This window comes from Propithecus coquereli, unplaced genomic scaffold (genome assembly GCF_000956105.1).
Source record: "Propithecus coquereli isolate 6110/MARCELLA unplaced genomic scaffold, Pcoq_1.0 Scaffold91, whole genome shotgun sequence".
Classification (NCBI taxonomy): domain Eukaryota; kingdom Metazoa; phylum Chordata; class Mammalia; order Primates; family Indriidae; genus Propithecus; species Propithecus coquereli.
Genome location: NW_012155396.1, coordinates 3,182,673 through 3,194,575, shown reverse-complemented (window position 1 = coordinate 3,194,575; position 11,903 = coordinate 3,182,673). Strand labels below are relative to the sequence as shown.

The following is an 11,903-nucleotide window of genomic DNA, read 5'->3' as shown; positions in this document are numbered from 1 at the left end:
GAGAAATATCCAGAGAACAAAAAAAAAGGGCTCTTTAGAAGTTAAAACAGTATCACATCAATAAAAGTGCTATAAGATAAAGAAATCCAAAAAGAATAAAAGATGGGATAGAAAACAGGAGGAAAACATTGGAAGACCAGCCCACAAAGTCCGACATCCAAATAATAGGAGTTCTAGAAAGACGAAAACAGAAAAACTAGATGAAAACCAACAAAATAGTTGGGGAAAAAAATTCCCAAAACTAAAAAACTAAATATTGAGGCATAATATGCTCACATACAGATAAGCAAAGCATATCAACTATGAAATGTCATAACACCAAGATCAAGAATTATTTGCTAAAACCTTCAGAAAGAATGAAGAAATCATATAAGAATGAGCCATCAGAATGGTTTCAGACACTTAAAAAACCAAGAAAACAAAAAATTCTGATAGCTGACAATGAAGCAATACTTTAACAATACCGATGGAAAATAACTTCCAAAATCAAATTCTATAGCCAGCTAAACTATCAAGGGTAAGCAGAGAATAAACATGAAAGGTCTCAGAAAATTTAACTCCCGAGCACTCTTTTGCTCTGAAGTTTAAAGAATATATGTCCCCAAAATGAAGTAGTAAATCATAAAGCAGCCGCCACAAGATCCAGTAAGCCTAGTTCCAATCTAAAAGTAGAGCAAAGAAACTCCCTCAGGATAATGGTGAAGAAATCCAAAGATGACAGCTCTAGAACTGGCAAAAAAAGGAACTAGTCCAGACTGGTGCGGGTCACAGGCTCCAAAAAAGTACTATCAAAGATCAAATTAAAAGACTGAAAGGGTCTCCTCTTGAGAGGAGATTTAGACAGGTGGAGAGTTTAAAAGTTGAATTAATAATAAGTATATTTTAAAAATGTAAATTTTAAAAATTATTAACTTCAGGGAAAATAAAATATTGGGGAGGAAATTAGAAATGATTGTAGTCATAGAATGCTACATAGCACAGTCTTGATTAACATTTACAAAGTAAATACTGAATATTAACTTAACCAAAATTATGATACAATCATATTGGAAGGATTGAGAAAGAGCACATGCACCCATGTGAGTATACGTGTTGGAGAGAAAAAACTAAATCCTCTTCTTTCATTGTAGGAATAAAAGGAGTTATGCCTAAAACTGAAAAATTAATAGCCATATAAACATTTCACTCAGAGATAAGAATTAGCCAAGAATTAAAAGTGGCTGCCTCAAGGGAGAGTGAAATTGAACTGTTAACATTTTTTAATAAGCCTATAGAAATTTTTAAGTATTTCTATATTAAAAATAAAAATGTACAAATCTAAAAATTATATACAAAAGTGGCTGCCAGTCTGCAATAAGATAAGGAACTTGTACTAGAACATTAATCAACTACAACACCAAGAACATTAGTGACAGGTTTTGTTGTGTGTTTGTTTTTGTGGTAAGCCTTCCTTGATGAAGGAAGCAATGCCTTAATTTACAATCTGCCCCAAGCACCTCATGTCATATCAACACACTTCAAGTAGGAGTGGTATAGATCAGGGATCATCAAACTTTTGGGTAAAGGGCCAGATAGCAAATATTTCAGGCTTTGCAGGCTAGCCATTCTCTGTCACAACTACTCAACTCTGTCATCATAACATGAAAACAGCCATAGACAAACACATTGATTAACACACATGGCTCTGTTCCAATTTATTCACAATGAAATTTAATTTCACATAATTTGCACATGCCACAGAATATTTTTTATCAATGCAAAAGTCCACTTTTTTTTTTTTTTTCAAAATCCACTTTTTAACGTCAAATCCACAGGCCACACAAAAAGAAGTGCCAAGCCAGATTTGGCCCATGGGCCATAGTTTGTGCCAAGCCAGATTTGGCCCATGGGCCATAGTTTGCCAACCTTGAGATAAATAGTATAATCAATTTTGTTTTTTTTTTTAAACAAAAAAGCTATGCCATAGTGTTTCATGTAGTATGGGTGTTTTTGCTTATCTTCTTTATGCTTATTTTTCCTGTTTTAAAAGCAAATATAATGCTGAAGACTTTTTAAAACTCAAGAAGTTTTAAAACCGTTTATCTGCCTATGAATACACTTTTCTCTCTACTCTCTAAGTAGGCCTATATCCAAATGACCTAAATTTATGTTTCAGGTTCTACAGAAGATTGGTTATTCCTCATAATTCTCAATCAGATGATTTATAGAGGCAATCTCCTCTACTTTGGCATTGTAATGAATAAAACTTCATTGTAATGATAAAAGCCTCATCTTGTTATTTAAAAAAAAAAAAAAAGATCTTAGCATCCTAAATTTTAAAAAACAGAGAAAATGCTCCTAGTTCTCCTTTTTCTAGTTGCCAATAAAGTCACATTTACGATAAATGCAAAGCTATCAGCTCAATTATCTAAATCCTCTGAATTTCATCATTCTGCAATGCCTTAGTTCCCCAACCAGCAAAGGTCCAGAATTCTCCAAAATACTCTAGGTTTTTCTACAAACTCAGTTTCAACTGAGGAGAGGGGGGGTAGGAGCAGTGTAGAGGACCCTCACAAGCCTCATCTACATGACTAATATCACAGACTCTCAAACCAAGATGGTGAAAAACAGAAGGCCCACCTCCCTTGCTGAGTGAACAATTATCCTTTCATTGTCTAGCTACATTCTTACAACAAAGAACATATGAGAGGAAACATAAGCACAGCTAAGTGAGTTCCAAGTAGGTAGAGCAACCCAAGTGCAAGTTTCCACATTAGTATACTCCTCACACAGAAAGGAAGCAGAGGTCTATGCTGGTCCCCATCAAGACCTGGAAGATGTGAGGATACCACACCAGGGACAACTCCCACTCACGTCCACTGAAAGGGGTGATTATGGCTAACCTCACACCTGCTTGGATACCACCTACTAAGAGAGGGAAAGAGGCCACTTGCCCACTCTGTGACCTAAAACATCATAAAAAAGAAAGTGAAGAAATTCAGCCAATTCCTCAGAGACTTGCTAAAATTTTACCATTCTAAGACAAACAGCTTCAGGATTTTTCAGGCTGACAGTGCCACCTAGTGGCTTTTCATCCTAAACTCATGGTTAGCAGATGAGACAGCCATCTCACAGTCCAAGAATATGAACACCTAACCACTTTTGGCCCATAAAGATAAAACTTCCAGGATCTCTTGGCAAATGTAAGAATAGGTTGGAAAACATTATAGCATTTTGGGAAGACATAAAGAACAGGATGACCACTCAAGTTACCAAAACCTGCAATTAAGAAAAAACATTTTTATAACACTGATACAACCAAGGAATCTATTCCATAGCTCTAGTTCCCTTCAAAGCAAACTATCCCAAGAAATATCAATGGTGAACTCTCAGGAAAAAAACAAAACCACAAGAGTTCCTAAACAGAAAGAAGAGAAACTTGATGCCTACAGATGCTCCTCAATTTACAATGGAATTACCTCCTAATAAAGCCATCATAAGTTGAAAATATTTTAAGTCTGAAATGCATTTAATACAACCACCTGAACAGCATAGCTAGCCTAGCCTACCTTAAACATGCTAGAACATACATAAGCCTATGGTTACCAAAATAATTTAACACAAATCCTATTGTATAATAAAGTACTGAATATCTCATTTAATTTACTGAATACTGTACTAAAAGTGAAAAATAGAATGGTTGCATGGGTACTTGAAGCATGGTTTCTACTGAAAATGTATTGCTTTTACTCCATTGTAAAGCCGAAAAATCATTAAGTCAAATCATCTTAAGTCAGAATGGATTGTCTGTACTTGGGCATAGAAAATCTTAGAGAATGCTACTTGCTAAACAGATAAAAAAAGAACCCCTAAAATATGAGAGATATTTCAAGCTAGCTTGAAGTTATGCTAATTTACAATACGAAATTTAAAAGTTCTTATGCTTTCTAAGCCCCTATAATAAACAAACATACACATACACACACATACACATACACACACACACACACACACCCCCATTGGCTTGCCTTAAAATATTCAAGAGCTGCAGCATTTCTAATTGTTCAAATCCTTCCATTATCACTTGCCTGGTGATGTCCACTATGCATATCAAGATGCTGAGAATGACTCACCTTGGCGACAAACTGCTTGTCCTTTTGGTCTAAATTAGCAGTGGGAGCCACATAGTCTCTCCATATTCTCAGCCTGCGCTCCTTGGCAAACCTAGCAAGAAAGCAAGGATGCAAGATCATTCAGACAGACTAAGTCGGGCAAAGGAAATCCACCACCACCATGGGAGTACACAATCAGTGCAGAATCCTTCCCTACCGTATAGACACATCCAGAAGAAAGACCACCAGTCAAACCAGAACAAAGAGTGACAGCAAATGAAAATATCCAAGATGCATATATACCGTAAGCCCATGGCTGGCAGACTAGGGTCCAGGAATTCAATTTTTTGAGCCTGGATGGTATATGTCCACCTTGACAATTAACTCTTTGGTTTATCCATTATCTTCTGAGTGACCACTACAAAATTTTGGTTAAAAATACAGAGCAACTGCTCTCTAAAATTGGAAAAATACACACACCTAAACAAACTTTTATAAGGCATGGGCCTGCTCAATTTCTATTTGGATCACAGAAAGGTTATCAGCAAGCAAATCCTATGTAAAGCAAAACTGTCACCATAGTGCATCTATCTAAAGAATAGTTGAAAAATGGACAAAACCCCTATGGAAGGTCACTGACTAGAGTTTAAAAACCATGTAGCCAGCAATTTAACTATTATGTCCAGTAGACATTTTCTGAGTCAGACTAAGAATGGGAAATGGAATATGTGCAAAGATTAAAAAAAAAAAAAAAGCAACGAACAGCTGTCTTAAACTACTTACAAATAAGTGTATACATGTGCAGTGAAAAGGAACTCTTATTTCTGAAAAGAGAATTGCAATCTTTTTTTAGAGAAGCACTAAAATGAGAAAAACACAAAGCAGGATGTAGTAGTTAAAAAACATTAATTTGATATAGAGGATGCGATCTTATCTACAACACAAATAGCTCAAATACAGCATGCAAAACAGTAGACAAGTAATCACATATTACAGAAATATGATTTGCATTCCCTAGTTTAAAGCCTGTTTTTTAATGATGAACACTGCAAAAAACCTATAAAATCTAAAGATGTTATAAAACATGTAGATATTACATTCACTGTATTCACTTTCTCAAAAGGCAGGAACTTAATGCAAAAAAAATTTTGTCAACCAAAATAATAATTTAGACTACTTAACAAGATTTTCTGAACCACAAAAAAGAAATTGAGCATCACAGAATAAGAAGTATTTGGAACACTGTACTTGATAAGGGTATTATATCTTTCTAATTTAACTGTGGAACAACATAAAAACTAAAAAAAAATTTAATCACTGTGTTTTTCAATAAACAATGTACATTTGTTCAATGTACCATATCAAATGGCCCAGATTAAAATCTAATTTTATAAAAACTTGCAAATATTTCTGCTTACAGGTACAGAAGGACGTAAAAGACCTAAGAAAAGGAAGGAATACTACAGTTATTCAATTCACACTATTGCATATCTCTTAGCTGTGTATCTCAATGACAAAAATGTAGTTATCAAGGCCATTATAATTTTAAGATTCTGAAACAAGCCATACAAGAAGCCTTGACAGTGGACCACCGTCATCAACTGTTTGTTGTCTTCTGCTTAAATGCACCCTGGGAGGTGGTGATTGATTCGGACTTTCCTGAGCATCATTTCCATTCACCTACTCTTGCTACCTGCTTTATTTTCTTCCATCTACCCCATCAAATGGAAGAAGTTCGCCTATACCTAGAAATCCTTGTCCTTGACACTTGAAATGGCCACCAATCTTTAGAATTTCGACCCTTGGTTTTCTGGAAATTATTTAGTTCTACATCTGCTTTAACCATAATGCACCAAGCCAAAAATACAACAATAGCACCTTGGAGTTGTACGAGCACTTATAATTTAAAAATACTTTTAAATAAACTAGGCATTAAGCCTCATAATATCAAGTGATCCTGGTTTAGGACGCACAGGCTCTATCTTTCCATCATACTCCTGCTCCAGCCTTTTCGTTTCATCTTCGTCAAATGAGCCTCAAGTTTATTTCACTCCAAATGCCTAAACCCAGAACTTAAAAGAGGGGCTTGGGAAAAAAATGACCTGAAACCATTAAAAAAGCAAATCAAGTGAAGAATAATGTCTGAGTGAAAAATCTAAGCCCTTACTATCTAGCACTGAATAAGACTGAATCTAAAAACTAGTATTTAAGTCACTCCTCTATGAGGACTTCCTGTATTCCTTTACTGAAATAAAATAGACATTGACATACAAGGGTGAGAGATCACTAGGTTTCTTTCTCTAAAAGATCCTTAGCAAGATGTTAGCAAGAAGGCCCCCCTGACCTTACCTCTCAGCTGCTCTCAGCTTTTCTGCACCCCGAGTGTAAACTGCAATCGACCAATCCACACAACGCGCAAAACCTTCCTTCAGGAGGAGCTCTGTGATATTGCCATTCTGAAAAGCAAGGCACGTGAGAAGGCAAGCACACATTAGAATCTGTCACAAGAGAATCCATTCTCTAGACTTCTGACAAAATTAACATAGCCCCAATCTATTCTGCAGTTTGTCTGTTGTTTTCAAAGTAGTTTCTCTCATTAAGAAACCATCCTTAAGATGGGAAACACCACTCCGAGACTCCTCTGAACAGCCTTAGCTTCACATCCCCACAACACCCAGCATGGCAATTCTACTTAATAGGAGTAGGATAAATGCTAGTGGCATTGAATGAAATTGACATTTCAATAGCTCTTCTTGTGGGCAGAGGAGGATGTTAATCTTTAGTAGAGATTATACCTTATTCTTCCCCTCCCCTAAGAGCAGCACTTTCTCCCTTTTTCATAAGGGAAGAGCTGAAGAACGGGCTGAGTAGGGAATAAAAGAAGCTACATTTTGCCCAGTGAATTAGAATTCACATTCCACAGTGACAGAGAGCCATCTGGCAGGGCACAGCCAGACATTCAGTACTCCAGAAGAAACAGACGTGACCTTGGCACACTCCAAACCAAGCCTCCCAACCTCCCACAACTGCCACCATGAAAGAATTATCCGGCCAAAGAATAAGTAACAGTAGTTGAATTGCATTGGACATAGGTTACAATAATGGAAATCCATTCAAACCTGGGTGTTACAAAACCAGGTCATATCGGGTCTAACAATAACCCATCTGCCTAAGTATACGATAGGGTAAAACTCCCAACAGAACTACAGGAACATAAAGAACCTATTTCCTGCTAAAAGCAGAGTCAGGAGATACTTGGATAAAGCCTGGAATACACAAAATAATTTTTCCACATAATAGTTTCCTCTTCATTGGTCTACCAATACTCCAGAAAGTTGACTTCTTGACCTACATACAAACCTCACCAATCTTATTTTACAAATTTCAGTTCTACTTCTAATGGATGTGGCAACCTCCAGCCTTTCCTATTGGCAACTCTAGGACCAAACACTTGGAAAAATAAGTGATAAAGTTCTTCCTCCCCTTATAAACCCAGTAAGATTGGATATTAATTTTCTAAAGGTGACAAATTGCATAGATTTGTCCAATTCTTTAAGACAGATGATATCTCCCTAGAAAATGTCTCAAAAATCAGTAGATGATAATCCTGCCAAAATAGTTAAATGGATGTTAAACAGAGAGAGAAAGAAGAGAAGAGAAGCAATCTCCAGCTCTTCAAACCCCAAAAGCACCCTAACCCATTACAACTCAGTCTGCACAGGCACACTCACTGGATGAAGGATGGTACCCAGGATGTTCTGGTTGTGGCAGCTCTCCAGAATGATCTGAACATCTCTCTGAAGCAGTCTCGACTCAGTGAAAAATTTGGCTTCTGCAGCAAAAGGCTCTGGTGTTTCACTGCCATCTGCTTCCCGTCGAAAAGTCGGGCACTAAAGCCAAAGTAAGACAGGTGAGTGATGCAGCCTAAATGTGAGTGCTAGGCACTCTCACACCACAGTGAGCTTTCCCAACAGCACATATGCCATAAAGCTAAACTCAGGAAGGTTTCAAACCAGGTCTTCTAATCCTTTTAAAAACGTATTGATAAAAAAGGCACTGGAAATATCATTTCAGACTTCTTGATAAAGGCAAATAAAACTCACATTACTATGAAGAAAATAATTTTAATTAGAGTTGAGAATGGCCCCTTACTAAGAAAAGATTTGCCAGTGCTTAGCTTTTAATCCTTGACATTTTTTTAAAAGCAAAATGAATATTTTACATTAATATATGCCATATTCAGCAAACTCCAGAGTCTCTCTCATCTCCCCTTTTCTAGGCTTACATACTCAACAATCTCTAAGCATAGCCCATTCCAAACAGACCCAGAGTACTTTAAAAAAAAAAAAAATCTATTTGATCCAATTAAAACTGTCCCACTGCCGGTTTAAACCAAAACAAGTATAAAGTATTCTGGTAAATGTTAATGGTCCATACTAGGAAGAAACAGTAGATCTGAAATCTCTAAGTAAAAGAATCTACCTATCACTGAACACTTCCATAAACCCTATACCCACCACGTAGCCCAGTGTATGGTCTGACCTTGATCCCTGACAGCATGACCGTAACCAGGTAGTAATCTGGGAGGAGCAGGGCCCTGACCACACTGCCGTCCCGCACATGCTCGATGATAGCTGCATGACAGAATAAACACCTTAAATCATTAGCAAAAGTTGTGCCAAGGATAAACAATGTCCAATCAAACTGCATTTAACATAGTTCCCCTCCCCAACACCCTGAGAGAGCCTCCCTCTGAGAAGTGAGGATGCACTGGCAGATCATGAGGTTCTGCACAACAGACACCTGAGCAAATAATTCCTGGAGAATACAGATCAGATCTGCTTCTCTGTCTTCCAAAACCTTCTGGGACCTCATGGCTCACACTGAAGCTTTGTTATCCATAAACTAGGATGTTCAATTGAGTACCAGGTGCCCAGCAAAAAATAATTCAGGGTTAGTAATAATTTCATTTTACTGTCTGTAGTTAACAAGGTCCCAAAGTAGGGCTGAAAATTACATAGCATATAAATACACACAGACACACAGACACACACACACACACACACACACACACACACACAGAGTAGGCGCTCCATATCCGTGGGTTCCACGTTCATGGATTCAACCAATCGCAGATTCAAAATATTTGGAAAAAAGGAAAAATTTCACAAATTTCTAAAAAGCAAAACTTGCATTTGCTGCACTCCAAGTATTACACTGAATCCAAGAAAAAGTGATGCGTAGGCATTGTATTAAGTATTATAAGTAATCTAGAGATGATTTAATGTATATGGGAAATGTGTGTGAATTATAGGCAAATGCTATGCCATTTTATTTCAGGAACTTGAGCATCCTCAATTTTGGTATCTGTGGGTGATATCCCTCTCCACAGATACTAAGGGATGACTATATGTGTTTAGATATATATAGAATACATGTTTCTACCTCTAAGTTTTAGGGGTGGTATTTAAGTAGCCTTATTTTAGTGAACAAAACATCTCCAAAGTGCAAAATATCAGTAATTTACTACTAATACTTTGTAACAGCAAAGGACTAGCCTTCTGCAAAATGCATCTGATATAACCTGTGTGAACCAAATTCAAATTCCCTTCCAAAATACCACGTTGTTGTTTTACCTTTAAAGATTTCCTTTAGATACTAAATAAGTAAAAGAAAGGCTTACTAGATTTTTATAAACTTTGAGAAGCAAAGAGTGCAAACAGAAAGAAATGACCCTGAGTCACATCTGTCTTCTCCCGCCAGCCTCACCATTGACAGGCTTCTGGTGGTGTGAGTCCACAAAGTGCCTTGGGTTCTCAATGGTATACTTGAGGTCCCGGATAGTATGTGAACCGTTCCCCTCACTCCACATCCCTTTCTTAGCTGCCTTTGCTTGTTCCTCACATTCCGAAAGCCGGTTCTGCTCAGGACTGGGACATGAAAAAATAAACAAGTGGGGTTAGTGAGTTCATAAACAGAAATATGAGGCTCTTTGACAAGCGGTCTTCTCCCCTTGAAGAAACCAAAGCATTTGTTTCAGATCTATGGCTTAAGACTCAAGTCTATCACCAGAAAATCACCACGAGTGCAATTTCCAGACTCCAAACTCGTTCCTTCAAACAATTCCTTCAAATAACAGATTAAATTGAAGGAGCATTTAATGAGAAGATCTAAAGAACACACATTTGGTACTGCCACTGTAAGTGATTAGAAGAGAACAAGTTAATGGCTCAGAGGGGAGCTGCTCCAGGGGGTACAGCTTCATTTAACCATCCCAGATTCAGGAACCAGAATCCAGACACAGCTCAGCAGGACACAGTGCAGGGAAGGTGACTAAGAACCATTCTTACTCTTTCTTCGTCTACAGAACTACGCTGGGGAATGCTGAGGGAACGCTGTTATTATACATAACATTACCTCAAAACTACCTATACATTCAATAAAGCCAGCTAAGCAAAAGCAGTTTGAAAAATGAAACCTCCTCCTTCATTAGTCAGGAAACCAAACTACTTAAAGGAACAGTGGAGTGTAAGTCAGTAGACAGACCAAAGCAAGTTAAAAAAAAAAAAAAAAAAAAGGTAGAACTGGGTCTTCTCTCTGAGCTAAACGGAGCAGTGAACTGCAAGGCCTTTGCACAGTCTCACACACCTGGAACCACCAATGGCTGGCTGTATGCATAAACTGAATCTCCTCCCACCTTCACCAGCAGGGATTTCTGAGCAGGGATGACCTACCATTGTTCAAGCCAGAAGTCTTCAGTACCCCTCTTCCCTCCTCTGCCCCAAAAGGCAACCATATTCTCAAGGATCCAAATTCACAGTCAGAATAGATGAAGAAATGTAGTGTAGAGATAAAAGCAAATACAAAACTGAGAAAAGGAGACTTTAGGTCAAGACAGTTTTGGAGAAAAAAGGAGGATAGCACTCAAGGGGAGATTTCCTTGTTGAGATGATACCAATAATGCTGTGGAATTTTATTATTCATTCTGGTTACAAACTCAATTCCCAAAAAACACTGCAACGGTAATCAAGCCAGTAATTGTCCTTAGATACAACTTTAGCGTGCTTCTAAAAACACCACCTAAAACAAATATCTTAATTCAACAAATTCCTACATGCACATACCCCAATTACGAAGTCCAGTAAATATCTCCTTGTAGTCAGAAAGGACCACAGAAGTATATGGTGAAACATATGACTCCAAAGTCTATGAAGGCAGAAAGAATGCAAAAGTACATTTTTGCCTTTGCTCATCTGCATCATTGGCACACCTCATGCAAATATTTCTCTACAGCCCTTTCTAGAGCTACAACGGTCATATAATATAGCAAGGACTTAATGATTCAAAAACAGCATGTTTATAGCCTCCAAATTACTAATGTAGCATATCACTTTTCAGAGACTAAAGTGTTAATTAAAGCCAGCTGCAATCCATCCTACTGAGTGCCAACACTAGTGAACTTGATTGTGATATATGTGCTATAAGCCTTACATATCGGCCGGGCGTGGTGGCTCATGCCTGTAATCCTAGCACTCTGGGAGGCCGAGGCAGGAGGATCGCTCAAGGTCAGGAGTTCAAGACCAGCCTGAGCAAGAGAGAGACCCCGTCTCTACTAAAAATAGAAAGAAATTAGTTGGACAACTAAAAATACATAGAAAATAATTAGCCGGGCATGGTGGCGCGTGCCTGTAGTCCCAGCTAACCAGGAGGCTGAGGCAGGAGAATCGCTTGAGCCCAGGAGTTTGAAGTTGCTGTGAGCTAGGCTGACGCCATGGCACTCTAGCCCAGGCAACATAGTGAGACTCTGTCTCA

The 11,903-nt window shown here is 37.9% G+C and overlaps 1 protein-coding gene across 1 annotated transcript in view; it reads right to left on the bottom strand.

Moving 5' to 3' along the window:
• SND1 (staphylococcal nuclease and tudor domain containing 1) overlaps window positions 1–11,903 on the bottom strand; it is a 436,282-nt gene that overhangs the window by 378,691 nt on the left and 45,688 nt on the right. Inside the window, exons 5-9 of the mRNA XM_012664766.1 lie at window positions 9,861–10,021; window positions 8,634–8,725; window positions 7,823–7,981; window positions 6,441–6,547; window positions 4,113–4,203 (exon numbers count right to left, since the gene is read on the bottom strand). Coding sequence (XP_012520220.1) covers window positions 4,113–4,203; window positions 6,441–6,547; window positions 7,823–7,981; window positions 8,634–8,725; window positions 9,861–10,021 — 610 coding nt within the window. The remainder of the gene's footprint in view (window positions 1–4,112; window positions 4,204–6,440; window positions 6,548–7,822; window positions 7,982–8,633; window positions 8,726–9,860; window positions 10,022–11,903) is intronic.